The 27,714-nt window shown below is 46.2% G+C and overlaps 1 protein-coding gene across 1 annotated transcript in view; it reads right to left on the bottom strand.

Annotated features, from left to right (window-relative positions):
* Nucleotides 1–26,665, bottom strand: part of LOC123948509 (oxysterol binding protein) — a 33,692-nt gene extending 7,027 nt beyond the window's left edge. Inside the window, exons 1-9 of the mRNA XM_046015691.1 lie at nt 26,168–26,665; nt 21,410–21,618; nt 18,709–18,959; nt 13,901–14,099; nt 13,563–13,665; nt 13,182–13,236; nt 12,869–13,000; nt 7,373–7,618; nt 6,976–7,096 (exon numbers count right to left, since the gene is read on the bottom strand). Coding sequence (XP_045871647.1) covers nt 6,976–7,096; nt 7,373–7,618; nt 12,869–13,000; nt 13,182–13,236; nt 13,563–13,665; nt 13,901–14,099; nt 18,709–18,959; nt 21,410–21,618; nt 26,168–26,529 — 1,678 coding nt within the window. The 5' untranslated portion in view covers nt 26,530–26,665. The remainder of the gene's footprint in view (nt 1–6,975; nt 7,097–7,372; nt 7,619–12,868; nt 13,001–13,181; nt 13,237–13,562; nt 13,666–13,900; nt 14,100–18,708; nt 18,960–21,409; nt 21,619–26,167) is intronic.
* Nucleotides 26,666–27,714: the final 1,049 nt, after the last annotated feature.

Raw genomic sequence — 27,714 nt, 5'->3', positions numbered from 1 at the left:
CTGGTTTGTGAACACATCAATGTGCCAGGAGGATTATGGGCCCTGATTCCATGGGCGAAGGAATGGAAGCTCTAAGTTCAGGACCCTTGCAGACCTTGCCCTGTGTGTCTCTCCATTTGGCCGGTCCTGATTTGTACCCTTTATACTGAAACGATGATAGTGAGGACAGTTCTCTCCTGGGTTCTTTGAGTCATCCTAGCAAATTACCGAAAGTAAAGCCAGTTGGTCGGAAGTACAGAGGGCCTGGGGACCCCCAAACTTGTGGCTGGCCCCTGCGGTGAGGAGTCTTGTTGGAGCCTGTGCCCTTGACTTATGGGGTCTGCATGAATCTGAGCGGTTAGCAAAGAACTGCATTAGAGTAATATATCCTGCATGATTTGTAATTTTCCTTGGCCTCAGCTTTGTCATCTGTAGACTTGGAGTAAACACAATTTGTTGTACAGTAAATACTGTTTATTTGCCCAGTAAAATGCCTGAAACATAATGGGCACTCAGGAGATCCAATCTTCTCTTGTCCCTCTGAGTTCATTTCACATACCAAACCAAAAAATGAGGTGAACAGAAGTGACTAGAGATCCAAAATAATTAAGAATTTATACATATATACAAGAACTATACATATATGTATATCTTTTTAAGAAGATTTTATTTATTTATTTGAGAGAGAGAGAGCGAGAGTGTGTGCACGCACGTGTACAAGCGGAGGTGTGGGGGCAGAGGGAGAGTGAATCTCAAGCAGACTCCTCACTGCGCGTGGAGCCCGACATGGGGCTCGATCCCAGGACCCTGAGATCATAACCTGAGTCAAAATCAAGAGTAGATGCGTAACCAACAGAGCCACCCAGGTTCCCCTATGTGTGTATCTTTATATACATATTGACTAATACAGTTACAGGACCAGTGAAAGTCTAAGCTCCCTCTGTAACCACTGATGCACAGAAGACTAATCATGTGTCTTTCTGTCTTTCTCGTGTAAGAGATTAAAACAGCCTTAATGGCTGCAGCAGCAGTGATGACAATGACACCATGGGCAACGGCAGCTGCCCTGCTGCCAGCACCTGCTGTGTCCCAGGCACTGGGCCATGCTCTCCTCAAATATTAGCTCATTTAATCTTCACAACCACCTTCAAATATCTGTGCCGCCTAAACATATGCTAAGTTTCCTGCTCAGTTCCTCTTCCACCACCAGTGCAGTCTAAAACCACCATCAGGGACACCTGGCTGGCTCCGTTGTTTAGCATTTGCCTTCGGCTCACATTAAGATCCCAGAGTCCTGGGATCTAGTCCCATGTCAGACTCCCTGCTGGGTGGGGAGCCTGCTTCTCCCTTTGCCTGCTGCTCCTCCTGCTTCTGCTTGCTCGCTCATTCTCTCTCTCTGACAAATAGATAAATTAAAAAAAAAAACAATAATAAAGCCACCATCATCTCTTGCCTGAAGCTAACAACTCTATTTTGGTCCCAGCTTCTACTATAGTCACCCTTGAGTCTCTGGTCAAAGCAATCCGTTTAAAACATGTCAAGTCAACGTACAGCACTGTATAAAATCTCTCCATTTCTTCCCACTGCAATGAAAACAAAACTCAACTCCTTTCCCTGGTGTACAAAATCCCTACAAGATCTGGCCCCTGCCGACTGCTCGGATAGCTCTGGGAAGCTGCTGTGGCCTTTGTGCTTCTCAGATGTGCTGTGCTTGCCCCCTCTCAAGGGCCTTTATCTTAAAGGGGTTCTCTCTGCTGGGACACTCCTCCAGATCTGCTTCTGGTTGGCTTCTTTTTATTAGATAGGTCTCTGCTCAAATGTAATCTCTTCAGAGAGAACTTCCTTGGTGACCTTGTCCAAGGAACCACAAACACACTCCACTCCTTTCTCTGCCACTCACCCCCATCTCTCCTTGCTCTATTTCTTCATAGAATCACCACCATATAAAATGAAATAATTATTGACAATTATTATAGTTTAGGTGTTTACTTTTTTGTCTGCTTAAGAACACAATGCAAGCTGGGGTATCTAGGTGGCTCAGGTGGTTTAGCAACAGGCTCTTGATTTTGGCTCAGGTCTTGGGATTGAGCCCCATGTCAGGCTCTGTGCTGGGTATGGAGTCTGCTTGAAATTCTCTCTCCCCTGCTTCTGTCTTTTCCCACCTCCCACTCACCACATTCTCTTCCTCTTTAAAAAAAAAAAGAAAGAAAGAAAGAAAGAAAGAAAGAAAGAAAGAAAGAAAAAAGGAAAGGAAAGAAAAAATGCAAGCTAAGTGAGGGCAAAGTGGCTTTTGTCCACCATTACATACCCACAGCACCGAGAACAGTCTCCAGCGTACAGTGGGCACACAAATACCTGCTGACACCTCAGCTATGGGCACTGTTGTCCCCTGTATTTGTTTCTATTGCTGCTGGGACCAACTGCCACAAACGTTACAGCTTACAACAACACGGCTCTTAGGACTGTTACATGGCTGGAAGTCAGAAATCTAAAATCAAGGCATCAGAAGGCTGTGTTCCCTCCAAAGGCCCTGTAGGAGATCCATTCCTTGCCTTTTCCAGCTACCAGAGGCCACCTGCATTCTCTGGCCTGTGGTCTCTTCCCAATGTCACTCTTGCCTCTGTCATCACTGCCTCTGATTCTCCAGTCTCCCTCTCCAAAAAACCTTTGTGATTGTACTGAGCCTATAGAAATACTGCAGAATAACCTCCCCATCTCAAGATCTTTAATTTAGCCACACCTACAAAGTTCCTTTCACGATGAGAAGTGAGATATTCACAAGTTCCAGGGATTAGGATGTGGACATTATTTTGGGAGGTGGGAAGCATTATTTAGCCTACCACATCCCCCTTTTATCAACAAAGGCTCTGCGCTCAGAGAGGTAATTTTCCCCAAGGTCACAAGGCTAGTAAGGGCCAGAGATCAAGTTCAAAATAAGTTCAGAATATCTGTACTCCCCAATACCGTAACCTTATGTCCCATCCTGCTGATGCACCTGTTTTTCTGTAAAGTGTCCTTTCCAGCTCCCAGGGATAGTGGAAAAACAAAGAAAGCTCTATGACTGCCTTCCTTTATATAATATTTGTGTCTCTGAGACTTGACAGTGAGATAAAGATCTAAAAATTGAAGTGCTTAAAATATATGAAAAGGAAGATAGGCACTTCAGAATGCTCACATAAGGACTTTATATATCTGTTCCTCCATAAAATGAGTTAAGAACAGTAGGCAAAAACTAACCAAATCAACTTTTTCAGAATTCTAGTAAGAAAAATGAGCTTTGTGGCATTTTAACTTGCCCTATTTCCATCTTCCTCTCCCCAGCTTGGCAGTAGCCTTGAAAACCAGCAGCCTCACAGTCACGGTAGAGATGAAAACCCACAAGCAGCCTAGCAACCACTGGAGGAAGCAGACTGTTTGAAGCTCCCCAGAAGTTAAATCTCCAAGGAACGGTCACTATCTGACCTGTCTGGTGGTTCCTGCATGAGGGCTTCTCCTGATCTGACCTGACTCAGCACCTGCTCACCTCATGCAGCCTTTTCCCAGGCATGACAATCAAAACAGCCAGTAAGAATTATTTAACACAGTAGCCGCCTGAGGTGGTGTTCACAATTGGAGCAGTTAAGGGGGCCCCAGGGTGGTTCAGTTGGTTGAGCATCTGACTTGTGGTTTTGGCTCAGGTCATGATCTCTGGCTGTGAGATCGAGCCCTGCGCTGGGCTCCACACTGAGTGTGGAGCCTGCTCGGGATCCTCTCTTCCCCTTTCCCTCTGTCCCTTCCCTGGTTGCTCTCTCTAAAACAAAACAAAACAAACACACAACAAACAAAAAAACGCCCCACAATTGGAGCAGTTAATAAATAAATAATGGCCCCAAATTCCAAATTTGATGAAAAACATCAATCTACATAATCACTGAACTCCAACAGGATAAACTCAAAGAGTGCCACGCCAGAACCCATCATAATCAAAGTACTGAAAGACAAAGCAAGAATCTGGAAAACACTAAGACAGAAGTGATGCATCACATTTACACGATCCTCAGTAAGATTATCAGAAACTTCCGAGGCCAGAAGGCAACAGGATGACATATCCAATAATGCTGAAAGAAAAAAATTTATCAAACCAAGAATTCTATAGCCAGCAAAACTATCCTTCATAAACAAAGAATTTAAGACATTTCAGACAAACAAAAGCTTAAAGAATTCATAGCTAGCAGATCTTCCCTTCAAGACATATACTAAAGGAAGTCTTTCAGGCTGAATTGAAAAGATACTGGATAGCAACTTAAATCTCCATTAAGAAGAGACCAGTAAGGGGAACCTGGGTGGCTTAGTTAATTATCTGCCTTCGGCTTAGGTCATGATCCCCAGGTCCCAGGATTGAGCCCTACATCGGGCTCCCTACTCAGCATGGAGTCTGCTTCTCCCTCTATCCCTCCCCCTCCCCATGCCCACTCTCTCTTTCTCTCTCTCAAATAAATAAAATCTTAAAAAAAAAAAAGAGAGACCAAGAAAGGTAATGATAATTACAGTATTAAAAAAATAACAGTATAAATGTATTTTTTGCTTGCAACTTTTTTCTGCTGTATGATTTAAAAGACACAACTATAAAGCAAATCATAAAACTATGCAGATGGGATTATAATGTATAAAACATAATTTACATAAAAATAAAAACACAAAGGAGGAAAAAGTACTGGATCTATATAGTTGCAAAGTTTTTGTGTCTATTGAAATTAAATTAGTATTAATCTGAACAAGATACTTAGATATTAACTATACTACCCAGGATAACCACTACAAAAATACCTTTAAAAATATAGTAAAAGACATAACAGGATTAAAATGGTAAACTAGAAAAATATCTAATTTAACACAAAAGAAGGAACTAGTAGAGGAAGACAGGAACAAAAAAAGAAGATATATAGAAAACAAAAAACAAAAAACTCAAAAAACAAAAATGGTAGATATAAATCCTACCTAATCAGTAATTGATTATAAGTAATCACTCTAGGGCGCCTGGGTGGCTCAGTGGTTTAAGCTGCTGCTTTCGGCTCAGGTCATGATCTCAGAGTCCTGGGATCGAGTCCCACATCGGGCTCTCTGCTCAGCAGGGAGCCTGCTTCCCTCTCACTCTCTCTGTCTGCCTCTCTGCCTACTTATGATCTCTCTGTGTCAAATAAATAAATAAAATCTTTAAAAAAAAAAAAAAAAAAAAAAAAAGATTCACGGAGCCCCGTAGTGTTAATGACACAGAGATCAACAGGATGACTGGTTGTTTCATTCATATTCCCTAATCGTGATTCTCCTTGGGTTAGAGAGAGCCAACACTGTAAAATAACACCCATTGAAATGTGTCTTTTTAGGGCCCCGGCTGGCTCAGTTGGTGGAGCATGGAGCTCTTGATCTCCAGGTGTGAGCTTGAGCCCCACACTGGGTGTAGAGAAAATTATCTATTAAATTATTACTTAAAAATAAAAAACTTAAAACAAGTAAATAAATACTATGTACATAAATTTGAATCTTTTCTTTTTAAAGATTTTTAAAGATTTATTTATTTGTCGAGAGAGAGAGAGAACAAGCAAGGGGAGCTACAGAGGGAGAGGGAGAAGGAGGCTCCCCACTGAGCAGGGAGCTCTACACCAGCTCGATCCCAGGACCTGAGTGAAGGCAGATGCTTAACGACTGAGCTACCCAGGCACCCCTATTGCTACTTTTAAAATGTATACAACCCTCCTTAGAGTTAAAAATAACCCATCCCTTTGGAGATCCTCAGGGGGCCTCCAACTTCTCCATGGGTAAAAGTCATATTGCAATATGACCACTGACATCCTAGTTCTGCACATCAGGTTAGAACACCCCAAGCTTAACTACTCTTAACCAGATACTTCTGAAATTGTTAGCATCAAAGACAGTTAGCAATTTGAACCTTTTCTAAGGTCCTCAGTGAACATCAAGACCAAAACCACTCTGACCTTTTCGTCTAAGAGTCTTTTGCCTATCAGCCACGAGGTGGTAAAGCTAACACTCCTGTTTCTTTTCTTCTTTTAATATATTACAAACATTCCTGCACTTGTTTTCTAGCTAATTTTTATTTTCTAGACACTTTCTCATTTCTATACCTGCTACATTTTGTATTTCTGAGAGGAAAGGGGAATTTACTAAAGAAGATGATTCTAACGCAGCACTAAGGCCACACCTCATGACAGACTAGAACCAGGAAATGGAAGGCCACTAGGAGCTCAGGCAGTTACTGACCGCTCTGTCTCTGGGCAGCTATTTGGCTTCTCTCTGTCTGCTCTGTATCTTTTTCAGCATTCACTCTTCTGGACACGCACAGCCAAATGTGGCTGCTCTGGTTCAAGAGAACCTCGAGATTCACTACAACACTTTGTAACTTCATTTCCCCTAAAGTACAGACTTTACTAATCCTAATACTGCATATTAGGATTCCTATTCCCAGGCCTGATCTTTTTGATGTTGGTGCACAATTAACTTGTAATCCGGTAAGATCTTTTAAATGAAGTTTCCTCTTACCTGGAGTTCAACCATTACCTAAATGATACCTCACCTTTCCAGTGGTGGAAGAGAGAGGGGAGAAAGGAGAAAAAAAGGGAAGGGACCGCCCAAGAAACCTAACCTTGCAGTCACAGGAGTTATAATTTATGGAGTGAAGCTGATTGCTAGAGTAGTGGGGGCAACAACACTGGTTAAGAGATAGAGTTTTAAGCATGCCAGATTTTATATTCTAAAATGATACTTATCTAAAATGATACTTAAAGATTAGATATAACTAAGAAGCATTGATGACTGGATGGACCCTTAAAAAATCTCATGCCTCCTCACTCATTTGACAGCTAAGAAGTGAAATGACCTGCCCAGAGCTGGCGAGTTAAGGTTCAGTACCCAAATCAGACTTCCAGTCTCCTGACTGTCAAACCAGGGACCACTTCTTTCCAGCCAGAAAATCTTTCCTTCTTACACAGTTGGCAGCCTTACCGAGGGGCATGATGGAGAGGTATTTGCCTCGGAACTTGCTGGTGATCTTGATTTCCTGACGCAGCGTCCAGCCATTTTTGGACTCGGCATGGTGTGCAGCAGCAGGGGGATGATGACTCACCTTGGAGAAATCAGTGGTTCAAATTAAGACGGAGGAGAGGAGAAGGAAAAGATTCTGCCTGTGAATTGGTGATAAACACCCAAAATGCACACTTGACATTTGTATATCCACAACAGTAGGTGAATACCAGGGCCTCCAGTGTTGAAGCCCTAAAGGAAAAGAAGGCAGTCTGGGATGACAGGGACTAGAATTTCTGCAAAAGTAACACCTAGAGGCATCAACCAAAATGATCCCTTTCTTCAAAGCATATGTGTCCCGGTCCTGAAGCCCCTTTACCTGCTCACAGAGGGATCGGTACCCATTCTCCTCTAATCGGTCCAGCTCGAAAGTCTCCCCAAGGAGTGGGTTGAATGGCTTGCTGGTACGGAAGACAGTAGTGGAGTAGGAGGACACGGTGAAAGCTGCAACATAACAGAGCTGTTCTAGAGAGTTCTCACATTTTGCAGCTCGGTCTAACAGCTCGTGGTATTCCAGATCTTCAGTAAGGCGCTGAAGCATGGATAAGGGCTCATTAAAGTTCACCTGTCAGGAAAAGAACAGATTTAAAAACTTTGCCCACACATCTATAAGAGACAGTTGAATGTTTTTGCAGGTAGAGAGACATATCAAGATGTTAAGATGATAAAGCAAATCACTGGGAAGAAAACAGGCCTTTGCTCAGGAGACCAGCTCTAAGATCTAACCTACAAGTGACGCACCCTCCCTGGTCAACTGTCCATGTACATGAGTGGTATAAATCAATGTTTTCATTTACTTCACTGACTGTAAACTCTTTGAGATGGGAACTGTGCCTCTTTGTTCATCCCTGCATATCCGAGAGCCATCGATGCCTCACGTACAGGAAACCATCATCAAATAGGTATAGAAAGAACGAATAAAAGGAGAAATGTATTTTAGCACAAGTATACCCAGAGATGAAGTGAGGTATTTAAAATTCTTGAGGAAGAAAAGAAAGGGTGGTGAATTTTAAGTACAGGCTTGTCCTGACTGGTGAAAAGAAAACATTACAAAAGTTAGCTTCTTACTCCTGGATGAGACAATGCTAATTTTTTTCTTAAGATTTTTGGGGGATGGGGGTGAGAGAGTGTGAGCAGGAGTGGGGGGAGGAGCAGAGGGAGAGGAAGAAGCCCATTCCCACTGAGCAAGGAGCCCGATGCAGGTCTTGATCCCAGGACCCTGGGATCATGACCTGAGCTAAAGGCAGACACTTAACTAAGCCACCCAAGTACCCCTCAATTGCTAATTACTGATTCAGTTCTACATTAGGCCAGGATTCTGGTTTCTTCTCTGAGGCTGGGCAGTTGTGTTCTGGACAGGAGTGCTCATCATCAGGGCTGACTGGGGGCTTCGAGTGTTTCTGCCTTTCAAGTTTCAGAGCCAACTTAGGGCTCTCAACCATAGGATGAAGCAAGTTTATGTGTGCTTCTATAGGGGAAATGTTCATTCGTTCATTTGTTCCCTTATGCATTCCACAAATATTTATTGAGCTCTCATGTGTGCCAGATCCTATACTACCCACTGGTAGAGAGAGAAGTGAACAAAAGAGACATTATCTCTCCATCTCCCGAAAAAGAATTAGCTTCTAAGTTGACTGTTTGGGATTTAAGATGACTTTACTACTCAAAAAATTACTATAAAAACAGGTTAGCTTTACAGGCTAGCCCACAAAGCTTACTTTAGCTTTACAATACAGCAATCTCGCTGAACAAGCCTGCATATCATTAGCCTGAGTTCTGAATCCAAAGAACAGAGGGAAGAGGAAAACAATTCCCTTTCTATTGATTGAGCTGGCCTAGAGCAATATTTCAGTTAAAACAAACAAAAACACTTCTCTTTCCTGTGGTCCCAACTCTTTTTCTGAATTTTTGTCGAACCTCCTACCCACCAACCTCTGAGCCACATAGTACCCCAATATTTATTCCCCTCCCAATCGTGAAGTGTCTTGTAATTTTTTACTACAACAAACTTTAAAAAGGAAAAAATTTACCTGAGATGGCATTACCCAAAGATACCCATTATACTGCCATGTTTATGTCTATACATGTATACATTTAAAAAATGAAATACAGGCTACGGCCTGCTTTTTCTCTGAGAAATATACCCAGCATCTCTGTGAAAATTTCCCAGTGAACACAGAGTCACTGGACCAACAACAGAACACTTCCCTTTTGGGGGTGGCTGGGTGCCTCAGTCGGTTAAATGTCTGCCTTTGGCTCCGGTCATAATCTCAGGGTCCTGGAATCAAGCCCCACATTGGGCTCAACACTCAGTGGGGAGTCTGTTTCTCCCTCTTCTTCTCCCTCTCTCTCAAATAAATAATAAAATAAAATCTTAAAAAAAAAGGGGGGGGGCACCTGGGTGGCTCAGTAGGTTAAGCCTCTGCCTTCAGCTCAGGTCATGATTCCTGGAGTCCTGGGATCGAGCCCCGCATTGGGCTCCCTGCTCAGCAGGGAACCTGCTTCCCCCACCCCACCGCACCCCACCCCCACCTCTGCCTGCCTACTTATGACTTCTCTCTTTCTCTATCAAATAAATAAAATCTTTAAAAAAAAACAAAACAAAACAAAAAAAACCACTCCTCTTTTGGGCAGTAGGATCTAACCTGCCTCAACTAAAATAGGGCGCCATACTCCAAAACCATCTTCTTGATGCTGAGAGACACTTGAGAAAAACAGCAGAAGAAAAAATGCACACTGAGGGGTAATGGACTAACACAGCTCTAATCCTCGGAGTCTTTTTTACAGAAGGTACTTAGAAACTATGTTGACAAAATCTCTCATGGGCAGAATTTCAGGCAACACGAAGTAACGCTTCCATGCGTGTTGAGGAACATGGGACGAAGAGTGCACTCCACTGATGGCTACAAGACATATGGGCACATCCTGGGCCTGGAATCAGTGCATCCTTAAGCCCTCGCTGTTCTTTACACACACGCAGCCCTGGCCCCCAATCACTGTCCCAGGAACCACAGTTTCTCTAAAGGCGCCCAGCTTTTCATATTGGTCATTTTATCAGCCAGAGGCCCAGCAGGGAAACAAATGAACCTGCAAATTTAAAGCAGAAGGAAGGAGGGAATTCAGTACACAGCTGGTAGACACTCAGCAGCCGAAAAAGAGAACTTAGAGATCACAACAGCAGGAGGCCGTGGGCACGGGGCTGGAGGAACAAAGAGAAGCAAGTGGTAGAACCATGGCCCAGAGGCGAGGCACCCAGCAGCAGCTGGAGCCTCAGGGAGCCTGTCCAGTGGAAACCAGAGCCATGCAGCCACTGTCAAAGCGCTGCCCAGGAGAATGCACGGCCAGGGTCCCTCCCTTCCTCTCCCCGCCAACCCCCTCCCCCACAACTCCTACTGGTGCCTTGCACTGGTGGAGCGCAGCCAGCTGCCAAGGCACAGAACCTGAGAAACAGCCTGGAGGAACCAGCTCTCCTGTGACGCCCCACAGGGCAGGCAAAGGGCGAGGACTCGAGCTTTGGGCAAACAGGTATAGGACTGCACACCCTAGTGGCAATGTCAACAAGGAACTAATGGTAAAGGAGACAGAGAGGTCACGTAGACGCAGAAGTTATTTCTAAGCAAGAACTGCACTTCTGAGGCGGCAGTGACCCGCCTTTCCAGCCCACCTCCCACTACTTTCTGCAAGGCACCAGAAAAGTGAGACTTCTTTTCAGGCCCCCAGTAAACCAGTAATTTTGTGTGTCTCTAGGGTGCTAACCCATGGCCTTTACTTGTCCGGAGGTCAACACTTTTCTAACAGAAATCCTACACACTTAACCTATGAATCAACTGGTTTTCTAAGACCCAGTTAATTAATGACTTCGACGTTTCCTAACTGGTATACATGTGCCAGGCACTGGCTAAGCAACAAAGATACGAAGGGCAGTAAGACACAGTCTCTGCCCATGAGGAACACAGTCTATGGAGAAGCAGAAGCCACACACTGGTCCATAAGATCCAAGAGGGGAGAAGAATACTTTCCGTATTTCTGTATGCTACCCCTACTCTCCATTCTTCCCTTCTTCTGCAAAAAACAGAAACCCCCCTGCCCCCCCGTGTTTAAGTAAGCCACGCCACTGAAGGTAGGAGTCCTCCCTGCCACCTGTGGCCATCTAAGTTCTGGCCAAAGAGACCAAAGTGAAAGTAGTTCATGCAATTTCCAGGAAGTACTCTTCGCAGACAGGGCACACCCTTCTCTTCCCTTCTTCCTGCTGACTGGGATGAGACTCTGATGGGCTCCACTAGAGCAGCCATGTCAGACCCAGGAACCGAGGCCACAGATAGAAGAGCAACAGGATAGAAAGAAGCCTGGTCCCAAGAGCGTGGAGTATGGTCCCAGCCTGGGATCCCCTACTTCTGGACTTTAACAGGAGAATGACTTAGGCTAGTATTTGCTCAAGGTAGGAGTTGGCCAGCTTTTTCTATAAAAGGTTAGATAGTAAATATTTATATGACCCTCAAAGCCGAAATATTTACTATCCCATATGACACTGCCATATGACCATATGTGCCATATGGCCCCTGTCACAGCTGCTCAACATTACTGCTGTAGGATGAAGGCAGCCACAGACAATACATGCATGAACGAGCATCACCATGTTCCAATAAAACATACGGGACACAATCTACATTTTATATAAATTTCACATCACGAAATATTATCTTTTTTATTCTTTTGAGATATGTAAAAATACAAAAACTATTCTTAGCTTGCAGGCTACATAGATGGCCACCAGATGTGGCCTTGAGGCTCATAGTTTGCTGACCCTGGGTTTAGACAAACAGATTTTGGATTTGTTTCTTTAAATTGATCCTAAACATAACTGATACACGGGTACAACACCAGGCAGACAGGAGGCAGCTCAGTAAATGCTTGTGTAATGACTGAGCAATGGAACCTGCTGGGACACAAGGGAGAGCCTTCTCACCCCATCCAGATGCATGGGTGAAAGCTTGTTAACAGACATAATGCTGTAGCTGAATCCTCAAGGCGATTAGCCACCATGTGCGTGCACAGGGAGCTGATGAAAGTCTGGGCAGAGAGAGCAGTCTGCACAAATGCCCTGGGGGGAGAAACCAAGATGCCTCTAGCACACCTGAAAGTAACTGTGAATGACTAGATCAGCACTGTGGGTGGAGCCTGGTCCAAAGGAGAAGTGTCAGGCCCACTAAGGAATCTGGACCACCCTCAAAGCAAAGAAGGATTCAGTTAAAGATTTTAGGCTAAGGAGTGACATGCCTACATTTGTGATTTTAAAAAGACCATTTTGGCAACAGTGTGGACAGACTGGAGGAGGGCAGGAAGGGAGGCAGGGAGGTCAGCCCTCACCATGGAGATGGTCGTCATCTTCCCAGACAGAACGGACTGTCTTTGTTCTATGCTCCCCAAGCCTGTGTATGGCTAGTACTTCCCGTAACACTACCGTAGAGAGTAAAATTTTCTACCTGTTTCATGTCTGTCTCCTTTAAACTACATGCTTTTTGAACACGGAGACTATGCTGCATTTATCTGTGCATGCCCCCAGCATGTCGAGCTTAGGAATCTGCTCATAAACGTCAATCAACAAATGCATCTGATTCGACATGATCTGGAAACACACCAGATCCACAGGCTACATTAAGCAGCTAATTTAAGGGGCACTTTATGACGATAAAGGTAACAAAGGCCACACCACACACGAACCGCCTCTCAAGCGTGTGGGGCTGTCACAGGAGCACTCTTCCCGCTGTGGCCTGAGAGGCCCTCCCGGCAGAGTGCAGGTGTGCGAGAGCCTCACCGGCATGGGGATCTTGGAGAGTTCTTTCCCAATGCAGTTCTTCATGATGCTCCACAAATTGAGGCTATAGTTTGGCTTGTATGGTATTCTAGTTCTCTTCTCCTTCTTGGTCTCCTCCAGCTGATGCTTGTACTAAGGGCAAAACAAAGCCATTCAATCACCCACAAAGAACAGAAAACCCGGTATTTATATGCTTCCCTTCCCCCATCTTAAAAAAGAATGAGCATTTTCTGTTTCTCACAAGGGCTTTACACGCAAATCCTGGAGAATCCCGCTCAGGTCACCCATCCGATGGCTCCCGACTGAATGTTACCTGTTCATCCAGGCTGATGTCACTGCTGGCTCCACTGATGTTGCTGCCAGTACGTCTACACAGGTGGGAAACATATGGGAATTAGAACAAGGATCAACAGCTAGAGTTTGGTCCTCGCCAGGTCTCTACGAAGTGGAGTGCAAAGCACAGTGCACGAAGTTAGTAATGGGTAAGTGAACGACATCACTTAGATTAGAATATGCATGAATTCAAATATCTCTGGAGAACTCGCTCATGGAAAAAAGGTGAGAGTTTTCCACTCATTTAAGGAAAAGAGTCCAGATCTTAGATAACACTGATAACTATGACAGTCCCATTGAAACATTTCTCAACTCTGATGGCTGGATGTGTTCTTTTTGGCGGGAGTCAAGGACAACTTACTTGTGGCCCAAATTTTCAGGCATGGTGATGATCTCAGGAGCATCAAAAAACTCATTCTCATCATCCTCGTCACTCATGTCTCCTTTGCCAGAGCAGCACTGATCTGCAAGGAGAAGGAAGGCCATTCGTTTACTTTGGCTCAATTTACGAAAACCCGGCCCAGCAGGATCTTGACCACACTGTGACTACCGCACAGCAACACATGGCAGGAGATGTAAACAGCTCCCATTCCCTGGCACAGAAGTCCCTGATCCTGGAGAGTCTGCAGGTCTGCTATCAATGGCAGAAAACCACCAGGCTCCTATCTGAACAGGCCACCCCAGAGCCAGGCGACTTACCTTTCCCAGAACCAGCGCTGCCAGGGGTGTTCGCCGGCAGCACCGTAGCCCCCCGGAAGGCCCTCTCCAGGTGATTGTGTTGCTTTGCCAGCTGTTCCAGGGTCTCTTCCAGCCGGATACGCTGGTCTCTTTCATACTGAAGGGACTTCTGCCACTTTTTACTATGGGTCTGGGCTAACATGAGGAAATCTCTGCAGGCCTGTATGGAGAAAGAGTTATGCTCAACCCAACTAGTCAGAGAGTTCCCTCGGCCTCTGTGAGCCTGTTAAGTAACCATATTCTAGGAACTTTCGCAAATTACAGTGAAAGACTCATTTTTATTCCACAGTATCAGGGACAGCCAGCTCCGTGATGCAATCAAGGTCAGCCCCAGGGAAAAAAACCGGACATGGCTGTCATGGTTCCTTTATATATTCCTGGTCATGAAGACGAAACAAATGCCGAGTGAGCAGTAAACCCAGACAAGGTATTGTGGCAATGTCGCGAAGGCCACCTGTGTGAACTGAACCGAAAACAGCAATCTACTGACTAAAAGAAAGATGAGGACAAGCAGAGGATAACTTGCTTTCAATACATTCCTGACCACACTCAGGTCACCTAAAGCTGAGGAATTCAGACACCGAGAAAAGGGAATCTGCCCTGAATTAGATCAAAATGGGGGAAAGCAGCTGGTTTTTATTTTGGTCACAAATTTTATTTTGGTCACAAAGAGAAACACTGACCTTAAAAACCAGAAGCCTACATGAGGCATCAAAGAAGGGATCTACAGACAAAACACAGACCTGCTCATATTACCCCCTTCCCGGGCTCCCCACTGGGAACCTAACTATTGGGTTGAATGTCAAGGGCCTTTCAGGTACGGCCACCACCTGCCTTGTATCCTCCTCCCCAGGCAGCTGGACTTGCTCCTGCGCCGGAAAGTGGCGCCACACTGACCTGCTCTCCCAGGCATGCTTGCCACAAGCATACGCTAATTGCTTTGCCAGGAATGCCTTTACCTACCCACTTCCTCAACTTGGCCAAGTCCTCTTTCTTCTTTAAGATCTATGGCAAATGTTCCTTCTTATATGATGATTTCATAAGCAGCCAATCTCTCCTCTGCATTTCCATAGCACTTTGCACACACTTCTGTTTTATACCATCCACAGTGGCATTGTAACTGATTTTCTGTCTCTCCAGGTGGATTCGAAGCAACCTGAACATACCATTTATATCTTATTTATATACAGCTCCTAACTTAGTTGCTTTGTACATTGTAGGAGCCTGATAAAGTCTGCTTAATAAATAATGAAGGAAGGAAGCAATGCAAGCTTAAAAGTCTATGCCCTGTTAAGGAGAAACTAAAAAGTAAACAGAAAACATCTACTCCCATGGTTTCAACCTTTGCCTATAGGCTAATGTCTACAAAATCAGTAATTCCAGCTCTGCATTCACAGAGACAGGGTACCCAATTGTCTATCCAACGGTTCAAAGTAATCTCAAAATCCCAGGGTCCCAGAGTGAACTCACCATTGTTCCCTTTCTGACCCTACCTCTCCCTTTGGTGTTTGTTCTCCACACCAAGAAGAGTACCACGGCCCTTTCCCCTGCCCAAGCCAGGAAATTAGGAGGCACCCTTGATTCTTACATTTTTCTTCCCTCTCCACTTCCAATTATCAAGTCCTACTGATTCTTCTTTAACATTTCTGGGATCTGTGTACACATTTTTCCATCCTCCAGACTCAGAGGAGTTCCATTGTTGGGGCTCTAATCACAGCTCCATCCCACTATCTAGCTATGCAATTTGGGGCAAGTTATTTATTTAACTATCTGTGCCTCGTATGTAAACAAAGAACCACCACAGCAACTGTCTCAGAGTTGTCGCTTTACCTGTAAAGCACTTAGAAATCTGAGGCTCACAGTAAGCGTTCAATAAGGCGTTAGCTATTATAGTTAAGCCTGCATCAAAATCGGTCTTATCCCCTTCTAATCCACTCTACCAAGCCCATTTAGTAGGATCTGTACCCCATCCCCTCCCCCACACTTAATCCCCGGCCAGCCTTATCTCTAGCTACTTCCTTATTCTAGCAGTCAATTAGTTTTCATACTGGGAGAGAGGGAAGGGATCTGCATAAGCCACATCCATACCCAGATCAGTTCTTCCCCCTCATTTCTTTTAAGAATACTGATCATAACTCAAGTTTATTAAAAGGCAATTATGTCAGGCACTTCGCTGAACCCTTTACATTAATTATCTATAGAAGCCTTTCAACAATTCTTTGAGCAGCTACTGGTATCATCACCATTTACCGAAAAGGAACTGTGTTCACAAAGGAAGCAGGTTATGTAGATAGACAAAGCAGTTGGACTTCAGGCCCCCAAGCTCTATATTGCCTTTTTTCATAGGAAGAGTCTCTCTGGTCTTTCAGAACTTAGTTGAGGAGTTACCTTCTCTATCTTGTAATCTTCCTGGTCTGAGCTGAACACCTCCAATATCCTATATACACCACAGCAGCCTGTGCTCCTTTCTATCATGACACCTAGCACACTACAACGATCCCTCACTTCTCTGTCCTTTCACTAAAGAATCTCCCTGAGGGCAGGGACCGTATCCACCTTTGTTTTATATCCCATAGCACGGTGCCTAGAACACAGAGGGTGCTCCAGGGATGTCCTGGATAAGCAAATGGATACACTAATAGTATCAAATGTATTTCTCAGGTTAGATTCACTTTGGTGGTAAGAATAGCTATGCCCTAAGCAATCAAGAAACTGAGCAAAACGTATTCTTCCTTTGATAAAACTTTGCCTGTTTGGGGATGTGAAGTTAGCAGATTAATTTTAAGGCCTTGACATCACCGAAAAGACACCAAGGAAAAAACACAAGGATAAAAACCTCATTTCAAGCAACACCCACCTATGAAGGAGGCATAGGCAATACACTGGGGAGAACAGAATGAAAACACACAACTTACCTCTGATTGCCAAAGGATCATTCCCTTTGACACAAACTCTGAACATTTACAACTTGGGGAGGAAGAACTGCCCCAAGGAACAAAGATGAGCATTTTCTTTCAAAAGAAAAATCCAAACTGAGTTTCAGTTTTATGAGAATTTTTTTTATCAAGAGGTTTTTTTTTGTTGTTTTTTTTTTTTTTAAAGATTTTATTTATTTGATTGACAGACAGGGATCACAAGTGGGCAGAAAGGCAGGCAGAGAAGGTTGGAGGGAAGCAGGCTCCCTGCTGAGCAGAGAGCCTGATGCGGGGCTCGATCCCAGGACCCTGAGATCATGACCTGAGCTGATCACCCACTGAGCCACCCAGGCACCCCAAGAGGTGTTTGATTTAGCTAATTTTTCACATCAGAAGGGAAGAAAACCTGCCATGGAGCAGGGATAAGAGGCAACAGGCACTGGCAGGGGACTACTGTGGCCTGAGTTGTTCCATTTAAAAAGTGTATTTATTTACTATTGGCGAATTGACCTGTATGATTTATGAGGTTTCCTGATCACAAGAGGACCTGAAAAACAGGCATGCCATCACTAAGAAGTGGACAGTTTGGAACAAGAGCACACGATTAACCATTAGAAGCAAACACAAGCACTCGTGCTGATGGGCAGGATGGTCCTGGGAGACAGCTGATCTTTCTGCAGTCCTGAAGTGGACAAAAATAAGTAGCCTCTTCTACCTGGTAGAATCGATTCCTGTGAATCGGAGCACTGAAGAAAATGTTCAGCATTTAAGAAAATGATATGAAAATCAAGGTTACCACAACTTCCTATTGAGTAACAAAGGGGTTTTAAGTGAGAAAAACTAAATGTTCCCCTGGTCACGAGAAAAGACCTTTGATCTCTAGAAGCTATGTGAACTAAACTATTTCTAAGCAGATATCTTACTATCGCTCCCTGGACAAGGGAAAATCTGGCCCTGGTAGGGTAATTTCATCCCATTTAATTGAACAGGGGCAAAACCAGCGTAACCCCTTTCTCAGAATACTCATTCCACTTGCCTTACAACATACCCCCTGGTGTTCCTCTGGGTAAGTTAACTGAAACAACCCGCCAGGTAAGAATCAGTCACCAGGAGAGGAGAAACCGCGCTATTTAAATCATGTAGTCATTTCACACCTAACACCCAGTTTCTGAAATACATCCCAACGCCCGCCATGCTTTGAGTTTACCTGGAGCCCTGCACCCAGGCAGCTGACGTAGTCCACACAGCCACCCGAGGCTGTAGTCACAATAAGATAGAAGCATTGGTACCTTCTATTTGAAAGCAAAGTACCCAAACTTGAATATTCTGTCTTATCACTCAGAATTACTGCTGGGATCAAGGACTACAGATGGGACTAAGTAGTATTATCAAGTTCTCACTAGTACCTGGCCGGGCCCCACTTACCACACTGTAAGCCAGAACGCACTAGCAAAGGACAGTAAGACTCCCAACTTGAAGCTCACACAAGACAGCAGAAGGGACCCATGGAGACCTCTCAGATCCAGCGGATCGGGTTAGATAAAAACAAACAAAAACCGCGAGAGGTTAAGGGACTCAACTAACATCACCATCAGATGTCCTGCTGGCTGCAGAAGGAAGACTGGGCCCCTGGCCTCCTAACAAATTCCCAGGTTGGCATAGACTGTGTGAGCAGAGCAGGAAAGTCATTCCAACTGCACAGCCTGGTCTTGTTCATGAAACAAACAATGTAACTTAAGTCCCCTGAGCAGCTCCCCGCTTTCTCATTTCCAATGGTCCCTGGCACGGCACATGGGGAGAACTACATTCTGGGGGAAAGAACGAAAAGGTGACCCAGGCACCAGCCGCACTCACGTTGATCATGGCATTGGATGTTATCCTAAAGAGCGTGGCCCGCTCGTTGACCTGCTTGATCTTCTCGTTGCTCTCGGCGGGCAGCCGCAGGGACTCGAGCTCGCTGAGGGAACGCTGCAGCGCCGTGCCGTGCTTGGCTATAAGGTCGTTGCACGTGCTCAGGTCCTCCACTTTGCTGGACAGCGTCCGCAGGGTATTCTGCAGCTCCGTTTTGTCAGTCTGTGACACAGCCTCTTCATCTCCAGACTCATCTGTACAGCCAAAAGGGGAATCACAGGACGCCAGTTATGTGACTCCAGAGCTGTGAGTTGGAAGCCCACCAACTCTGTCCCCAGGTAAACCAGCACGCCTCGCGCTGGGCGTTGTGACCCACTGAGAGCTTGCCGTTGCCAGACGACTGGGTTCTGATGTGACCTGCACCACAAACACCCAGGCTGGTTCTTCCTTTTTTTTTTCCACTGGGACACACAACAAGAAGCATTTATTCTGCTCATGCTTTTCTTTTTCTTTCTAGTTTTATTGAGTCATCACTGACACAGAGCACTGTCAAAGCATAATGATTTGACTTATATATACTGACAAATGATCACCACAATAAATTTAGTTAGCCTCCATCATCTCAAAAATGTTTCTTCCTTGTGATGGGAACTTCTAGGATGTAATCTCTCAGCAATTATCAAATATACCACACAGCGTTAACTACATTCATCGTGTGGGGGCATCTGGGTGACTCAGTTGGTTAAGCATCTGTCTTCTACTCAGGTCAGGATCCCAGGGTTCTGGGTTTGAGCCCCGCACCAGGCTCCCTACGGAGCAGGGGCTTTCCTCTCTCTCTGCCTGCCACTCCCCCTGCTTGTGCTCATGCTCTCTTTCTGTCAAATAAATAAATAAAATCTTAAAAAAAAAAACAACAAAATAAAACTATAGTCATCATGGTGTATGTTACATCCCCAGTATTTATTTATCTTATAACTACAAGTCTGTACCTTTTGTCCATCTACATTCAATTTCCCCACCCTCCCAACCCCGGGCTTATTAAAGGTGCCAACATTCTGGGCCCACCCCAGAAATGGATTTGGCTGATGTGAGGCCAGGCTAAGGAACCCTCACTTTGGATAAGCTGCCCAGGCCATTCTGATGCACACTGAAGTCTCAGAACCAATGATCCCTGGGAGACAGGACGGAGAAGCTAAATGGCTCCTGGGATTGGGAATGAACTGTAGAGCCTTGTAACTCAAGCTTGAAGGTTCCAATCCAGTCTGAGCTGATCATTACCACCATCATCCTGTGGGTAACAGGTGAGCCCTGCGTGCAACGGGCTGTGAACCGCAGGCTGGCTCTTTGTAAGCAATGTCCACATCACCAAAAGACTCATTAATTTACCTTTTCCAAAGGAGAGCTCAGGGACTTTGTGATGAACTCATCTGACACTAAGGCCACCCCTGCACTGAAAGCAATGCAAGGTGTTCTGTTAAGCGACCCTCCGGCAGGTCAAACAGAGGGCCACGCTGCACCTCTCGCTATCAGTCCTGCAACTGTAAAACGCTCTCCTAGCAGTGTCCCTTCCTTTGGAACATCAGCACTAAAATCAAAACAAAAGAAATAAGGAAAGACCTCCCCTATCTGCTAGCTCAAGAGGCAGGACTAAACCCAAAATATAACCTGTTACCAAAAAAACCAACAATGTAGTAAATATTCCTTTCACTGTTTACCAGGTTTTAAATACAGTGTGGGGAATGACCTCGGATAAGAAAAACAAGAGATGAATAAAAGCCAGCAGGTGACCATCCCGGTCAGCTCTGAGTGGACAAGCTCAGGGTGCTTAAACTATCAACAAGTGGGGCAGGGGAAATCCCACCATTTTCCTTGAAGAAATATCAAAACATGTGTATACCACTCTTTCTGGTGAAACTAAGGCAAACTAAAGATTTTTCATGGACAGTATCCCCTATAAGGTTTCTGGCAACCTATAAAGATTGTTTCAACTCAGAAGATACTTATAAGAAAATGTCAGGAGAAAAAGAAAAAAAGTAACAACAGAATCAAACTGTGAGCTGTAATGATTTTTTTTTTTTTTTTTTTTTTTTTTATTTGACAGAGAGAAATCACAACTAGGCAGAGAGGCAGGCAGAGAGAGGAAGAAGCAGGCTCCCTGCGGAGCAGAGAGCCCAATGCGGGGCTCGATCCCAGGACCCTGGGATCATGACCTGAGTCGAAGGCAGAGGCTTTAACCCACTGAGCCACCCAGGCGCCCCGAGCTGTAATGATCTTAAGACGGACCTAGCAATAAAATCTTTCTTTCCCCAAATTTTAAGGTAGCCAAATGGCATTTAAAGCCAAAAGGACACCCGTTGCACCTCTATGACAGAGCTTCTCAGCCTCGGTACTACTGACGTTTGGGCCCAGTTCACTCTTCGTTGTGAGGGCTGTCCCATGCAGCCTCCCTGGCCTCTAGTCAGTCACCGGATGCCCGCAGGAGCAGCAACCCTCAGCTACGACCACAGAAACATCTCCAGACACCGCGCAGGGCAGAACTGCAGGCAGGTGAAAGCCACCACTCCGGGAGAAATGCCACACGATGATGACAAGCCTGAGTCAGTCAGATGGGTGCTAACTGACTGACAGTGAGGGATAAAATAAGGTATGTGCCGAGGAGGCGCAAACAGGAAGCTCCCCACACGTGGTGTCCTCCGCTCCCTACCCGACTCTGCCAGCATCTTCACAGCCTTCGCCTTGGCCAATTCCAGGGCCGTCACCCAGCGCTGCCGCTCCACCTCTGAGCTCGCCTTCAGATGGTAGGTCTGAGCGCCACCGTTGGAGATGATGAAGTTGCAGGAGTCCTCCACGGTGATGTTGGCCGTGGCGAGGTTGATGGTCCCACGGCAGGTGTGTCTCATTTCGGCCTTTGACCTGCAATAATGAGACAAAGACCAGCTTAAGTAGAAAGGGGATGGGTGGTTTATCTTCACCACCTTCCTTGTCTTCTCGTAGCTCTAAGCCTTTTGAAAATGCGGCAGCCTTAGCAAACAGTAAGTTCTACTATTTCCCTCACATGGCTCCCTAAAATTCCAGAAACAATCAGCAGGGATTTCCTTTCACAGCCATTAAGTGGTGTTTCGGAGTCAGATTGTATTGCTCTGCTCTTCCTCTCACCCTCGGCTTTTCAGAAAGAGCCTTCATGGAAGGCTATGTCAATTCAGCAATTTTAATTGTATAATGCAGTGAGTTTTGACAAATGTACACAACTGTGTAACCACCTTCACAATCAAGATGTAGAACATGCCCATCACACCAAAAAAAGTTCCCTCACTACTTTTTGCAGTCAGGAATTACTTCTTACTTAGCAAGTTCTAAGTTTAAAATAGTGATTTATGGGGTGCCTGGGTGGCTCAGGAGGTTAAGCATCTGCCTTCAGCTCAGGTCTGGATCTCCAGTTCCTGGGATCAAGCCCCACATCAGGCTCCCAGGTCAGCAGGGAGTCTCCTTCTGCCCCTCCCCCCTGCTTGTGCTCTCTCTGTCTCTCTCTCAAATGAATAAATAAAATTTAAAAAAATAGTGATTTATAAACTCACACAACAAAATTTCTTATAACAATCTCACTCCTTCCGAGAAAGAATAGCTCCATTTCACATATACTGAACAACCCCCCTCCCCAACCTCAACTCAGCCCAAATAAGAGTTGTCACACTACGCTTAGAATTCTACTGCATCAGTGCAAGGTACACTGAGATGCTTAGGTATTAAGTATTGACTACAGCTCAAATGATGTGAAAGGAATAACTAGCTCTCTGTAGGAGTAAAGAAAGAATAATCATAAAAGAATCACCAGGTAGTATAATCTTTGGGGAATATGCTCCCTCCAAAGATCCACTGACCTCTATTGGTAGGAACTCCTAAGCCATCCTATTAATAGCTAGGAAAGATTCAGCAAATCTGTTCTCAGAGGATTGGGTGTAAAAATTTTCCCCATCTCTACTGACAGTTCTATTAATAGCCTAACTTTTGAACTTTACATCACCACTTGGTGACAAGCTACTTCACAGAAAATACCAAGCTGCTAGCACAACTGCATAGACCTTGCAGACTGAGCTAATTTCCCCGCCACCCGCTGGGTTATGCCCAGAGACCTGCATGTTGAGACCACAGTTTTCCCTGACCAACTTGGAACATACAGAGGTCAAAGTCCTTTGCCAACTGCCACAGTGCAGAGCGGAGCCATTTCCCTTTCACTGGCGCCAAGCAGCCCCACACACCTGGCACATCCAGAATTCCTGCATGCCAGAAATGACACACACCCCACCTCCAGAAACTAAGACTTGGTATGTTTGAGAAAGTCTGTTTACTGTGCTTAGGAAGACAGATTTGCTATTGTTCAGGGTGTCACATGAAACTGGTTTTTTCTTCCTCAAATGCACAAATGAGCAGTATGGGATGGCCAGGGGGGGTCTCAATGGACTGGGCCATTTTCCACCCCCTGCACCTGCTACACTGTAACGTGAATCCCTGTTTTTTTCTATTCTTACCTCCCCTCCCCCGCCTCCCCCGCCCCCAAGCTTCAGTTACATTATGAATAATGCAGGCCGAATTTCAGACCCACAGCTGACAGGCCAGCTCACCCTTGCTTTCTACTCCAAGGGTGCTACTTGGACTTTGTACCATGTTCCTCACTATCTGTTAGTACTTTTCACCAGACACTTATACGAGTGTCTTCTGCCTGGGTCATCTTCATGAACTTAAGGAGTTTCTCAAATCCCATAAAGTCCACAGCGCTTTTAGAACTACCAAGGAACCCTAGGAGTAAGGCAGGCTTGACTCAGGAGCTCTTGGGTTCGCGCAGATACACCTATGTTTACAGATGATTAGTACAGAGGCTGGAAAGATATGATTTTTGGAGTGCAAGATACGTTCTTCAGTCACTACGTATCAATTAGGTAGTACTTTCTGTCTAGAAAGTTCCCTAAAAAGGCCAGCCAAAACAGTAAGTCAATCTCCAGAAGCTAGTCAGGAAAACTAATGCTATATGGCCCTATCACCATGTGTCTGGGAAAGCTGGGATTCTACATATGGTTTTAAGTAATGGAACATCCATGTAACTGTGTACATAAGGAAGAACAGGATGGGTAAAAAGAGGGAAGTGGCCCGCTAAAACCCATTGGGATGGTTCATCACAGGATGGGTCTAAGAAATATTTGACCTCGGTTAAAAAGAAAACGGCATTTTATAAAAGGCATATAGAGGAGATGACAGGTTACAGAGGCACGAAAAGTGGGAGGAATGACAATTTAGCTAAATAACTCTAAGGAGATGGGAACCCAAAGAACCCTGTTAAGAAGAATAAACTACCAGTGTAGATGGTAGGAAGTACTTCAGTGTGATTTTGAAGGCATTGCACAGATTTGATAATCCTGGTTCCTGTTGCTTGGTTGGTTTGTGGGTGGGACCATCTTAGCTGGCAAAGACAGGCATATGCACATTTCCCAATATGTGATTTGGTATGCTTTGGAAGGAGTTTGATCTGTAGTCAGGCAGGTGCCACTAGCTCTTGTAAGAGACAAGTTAAAAATGATTGCAAATACCTGAAGGGACCGCAACATTTAAGTTCTTAATATCCAGCCAGTATCAACATTATTTAAGGCTGTAACTGATCAAAGAATCGAATGGCCTGGAAAGTGGAACTGGTAAGAGCTTGGATGAGGAAAAATGGCCACACAGTAAGGCCTGCAGCTGACTGTGACACAACTTCTGAAGACGAGGAATCAATGTTAACAGTGACTTACAAGCTAAGTTAGGATACGAATCAACTGAACATTAGAATGACGGTCAGTGTAACAGGAAAGCAGGACTTGAGTAGGGGGAAAGTTTTGGAACACACTAAAATGTCAGACTTGTGATCTAACCCTCCACTGATCATCCTGGATGAATACTTAGAGATGGTTAAAATTAAAATCAATTCTGAACATATAATAATGCAAATGACACACACAACTATTCACAACGTAGCTGAAGCAGTGAGGATGTGCTAAGGCATTTTCCACTGTTAGAGACTAGGTAAGAATATGTTCTTACTTCAACAACCTCCAACTCCCACCTTCAATTCCCCCTCAAAATTCTCTAAGAGCTAATGCAAGAGATTCATTCACTCTAACTCTCCTGGTGGCAGAATGACTACCTGCAGAGGAAGAGAAAAAGAGTGTGCTGTTCTTCACAGCGTTTGGGGTCTCAAACAGGATGGTCTTTATAAAAAAATTTCAATTAGAAATGCCATTTTATTAAGCAAAGTCTCCCTTAAACAGACTAATTATATTTTGTATAAAGGACACATAGTAACTGTGGTCTAGAAACGTACTTGCTACAGGCAAGCAATGATCTCTATTATCGGATTGATTTATGTAACACTAACCTGAGTTTTAGGTTATGTTGGTGTGAAGAGAACTAGTTTCAAATCCTGACTCCTTAAGACCTTGGAAAAGTTGCCCAGCTAGGTCTCAGTTTCCTCATCAGTAAGATGGGAATATCTCCTAACTCCCAGGGTTATTGTCAGGAGTCAACGAAACTATCCAAACTGTCCAGCACTCAGAAAACGTCTATGTCCCTTCCCAAATCCAGTATCATATGTCTAGTAACTCAAGCAGCCAAAAGCATGCTGCAGTTTACGGCAAGACTGTGAGTCACCATAAATATATATTAAACACTCCATAACAAACACTGTGGCACAGAAGTAATCATACCAAAGACATGGATTCTTCTTCTAATAAAACTTAAACCTAACCAACCAAAGAGACCCCAGAAATACTAGATAAACCACCTAAACCATTCCCGGGGGGGGGGGGGGGGGGCAGGTGGGATCAGTGTGAATAAAACCAGCACTGGAGTGCACATCTCCATTCTGGGGTGTCCAGAAGGTGAAGGCATATGCCAAGTCTGGGAGAGATAAGGAAAACAGGGGGTAGATACCAAGGCCACCCTGTGCCTGGCGTCCTTGTGTCTGAAAGTGGAGAGAACAACGGCGGGTACATCAAGGGCTGCTAATAACCTTGAATTCTGGAGACTGGGCACAGACAGCTAAGACTTGGGACTTTCACAGCAAGTTCCTGGAGAGCCATGCCTAGGCTCTGCTCTCCTACATGCGTCCCTTAGCGCCCACAACAGCGCTTTCCTTGCAGAATTCATCACTGCACCTCTGTGCTGGTGGAAACACAATGGAAGAGTAGATGCTGTCCAAACAACTGGAAAGGCCAGGGACGGAGGGGAAGGTATTGCACCAAGGGCGGGTAACCCCGGTGGAGGGGTTAGACCCGGGGCGTTCACTTTCGTGGTGGTGGGCTCGCGTCGCGGACTGTCAATGCGCGCAGGTGACGAAAAGGGGCCTGGGGCGACCTTGGCTGCGGTGCCGGCTCGAGAGGGTGACGGCGCGGGGACTGTGGGCTGCGGTGGGGGACGGCGCCCCGGAAGCAGTTACCTGTAGTAGCTCAGGAGCCCGTTGCTCAGCACGAACCACCGCCGCTGGTAGCCTTTGATATAATTGGTCCATTTGAAGAGCCAGCCCTCTCGAGCCGAGCCCGAACCCCCGGCGCCCGAGCCGCCGGAGCCCCCCGCCGGCGGCGCAGGGGTCGGGCCCGCAGCCGCCACTCCCCCGGCGCCCGGGCCCGGGCCGCCCGCCGCCGCCGCGGTCACCGTGCCCAGCGCGGCCCCGGGGCCTGGCCCCGAGTCTCCGCGGCCGCCGCCGCCTCCCACCACGGGGGGACCGGTGCCGCCGCCGCCCGGAGCTGCGATGGTCGCCGGCCCTGGCCCCACCACCCCTCTCAGCTCCGTCGCCGCCATGAGTCGCCGCCGCCCCGAGATACAGGACCGGAACCGCCTACGAGAGCCGCCGTCGCCGCCCGGAGAGCCCCACACGGCTAGCGCATCAGCAGCGGCCGCGCAGCGTCCCCGCCCCGCCAGGCCCGCCGCGGGAGGAGGGCTCGGCCGCCGGGAAGGAGACAGTCGATTGGTGCTCCTGAGCGTCACTTGCGGAGGGCCCCTAGGACATTGGCATTTCTCTCGGGCCTGTCATCCCACACCGCCCAGTGAGAGCCCGGGGTGGGACGCGTCCTGCAGGCACGCCACTGATTGGTTCAGCTGAAGGCCAATCAGACTCACGTACAAGCCCATTGGTGCTTTCCGGGAGTCTCCGGCGCTCCGGGAACACCCGAGAATGCAGAGTGCCCGGCCAATTCGATCACGGATTGGCCAGGGTTTCCGCCACTCATTTCAGTTTATGATCCCGTCACTGCCACGTCACCCCCTCCCATCACTCTTCTGTACGTCCCAGTTCCGCCCTTACGGATTGGTGGTTGGTGTCAGCGGCTCAGCCTTAGCTACCATTTGCTGAACGAGAGGAAGAAAAAGGGAAGGAGTCTCGTTTTCACATCCTCACTTTCCCTATCTTATTGGTTCGTCTGAACGTCACTCACATGTTGTAGGCGAGCCGGAGTGGGGATTAGAGATGATTGGTTCCGGATAGTGTCTGTGACAACTGACGCTTGGCAGTACTGACCAATTGAGACAGGGGCCAACTGGAGACAACCAATAAGATCCGGGAAGCCCGCCTGGGGGCGTGTCTGCTTGCTGCCAGCGCTCGGAGGGAGGCTTGCGGAGTCCTCTTCCCAGAAGCGTTTGTTTCGCATAGGCGCGGTGTTGGAGTCTCTCTTCCTGAGTCAAAAACATCCGTCGTTTCCTGTTGGGAAGAGCGACTCTCAGTAGTTTGCCACTGCCTGTGGGAAGCCCTCTTTGAGGGTGTCCTCCTCGCAGCTGGCTCGGAGTTGGAGGCCCGGACTGCTGCGGCTTCCACAAACCGCTTCCCCAGTTCCTTCGCGGGTCCAAGATCCTCCCAGTTCCCTTCCCCGCTTGGCGCCTCATCGCACCACAGCCCTTAGCTCTTGATTCCAGACGGCCGTCTGCCCGCGTTGGAGTAGGCAGCTCGTTAGGCTTTAAGAGTCCAGAGCAGGGGAAATCGCGGCCAGCGCG

Source organism: Meles meles, chromosome 8, assembly GCF_922984935.1.
Source record: "Meles meles chromosome 8, mMelMel3.1 paternal haplotype, whole genome shotgun sequence".
Lineage (NCBI taxonomy): Eukaryota > Metazoa > Chordata > Mammalia > Carnivora > Mustelidae > Meles > Meles meles.
This window is presented reverse-complemented; position numbering and strand designations above follow the sequence as displayed.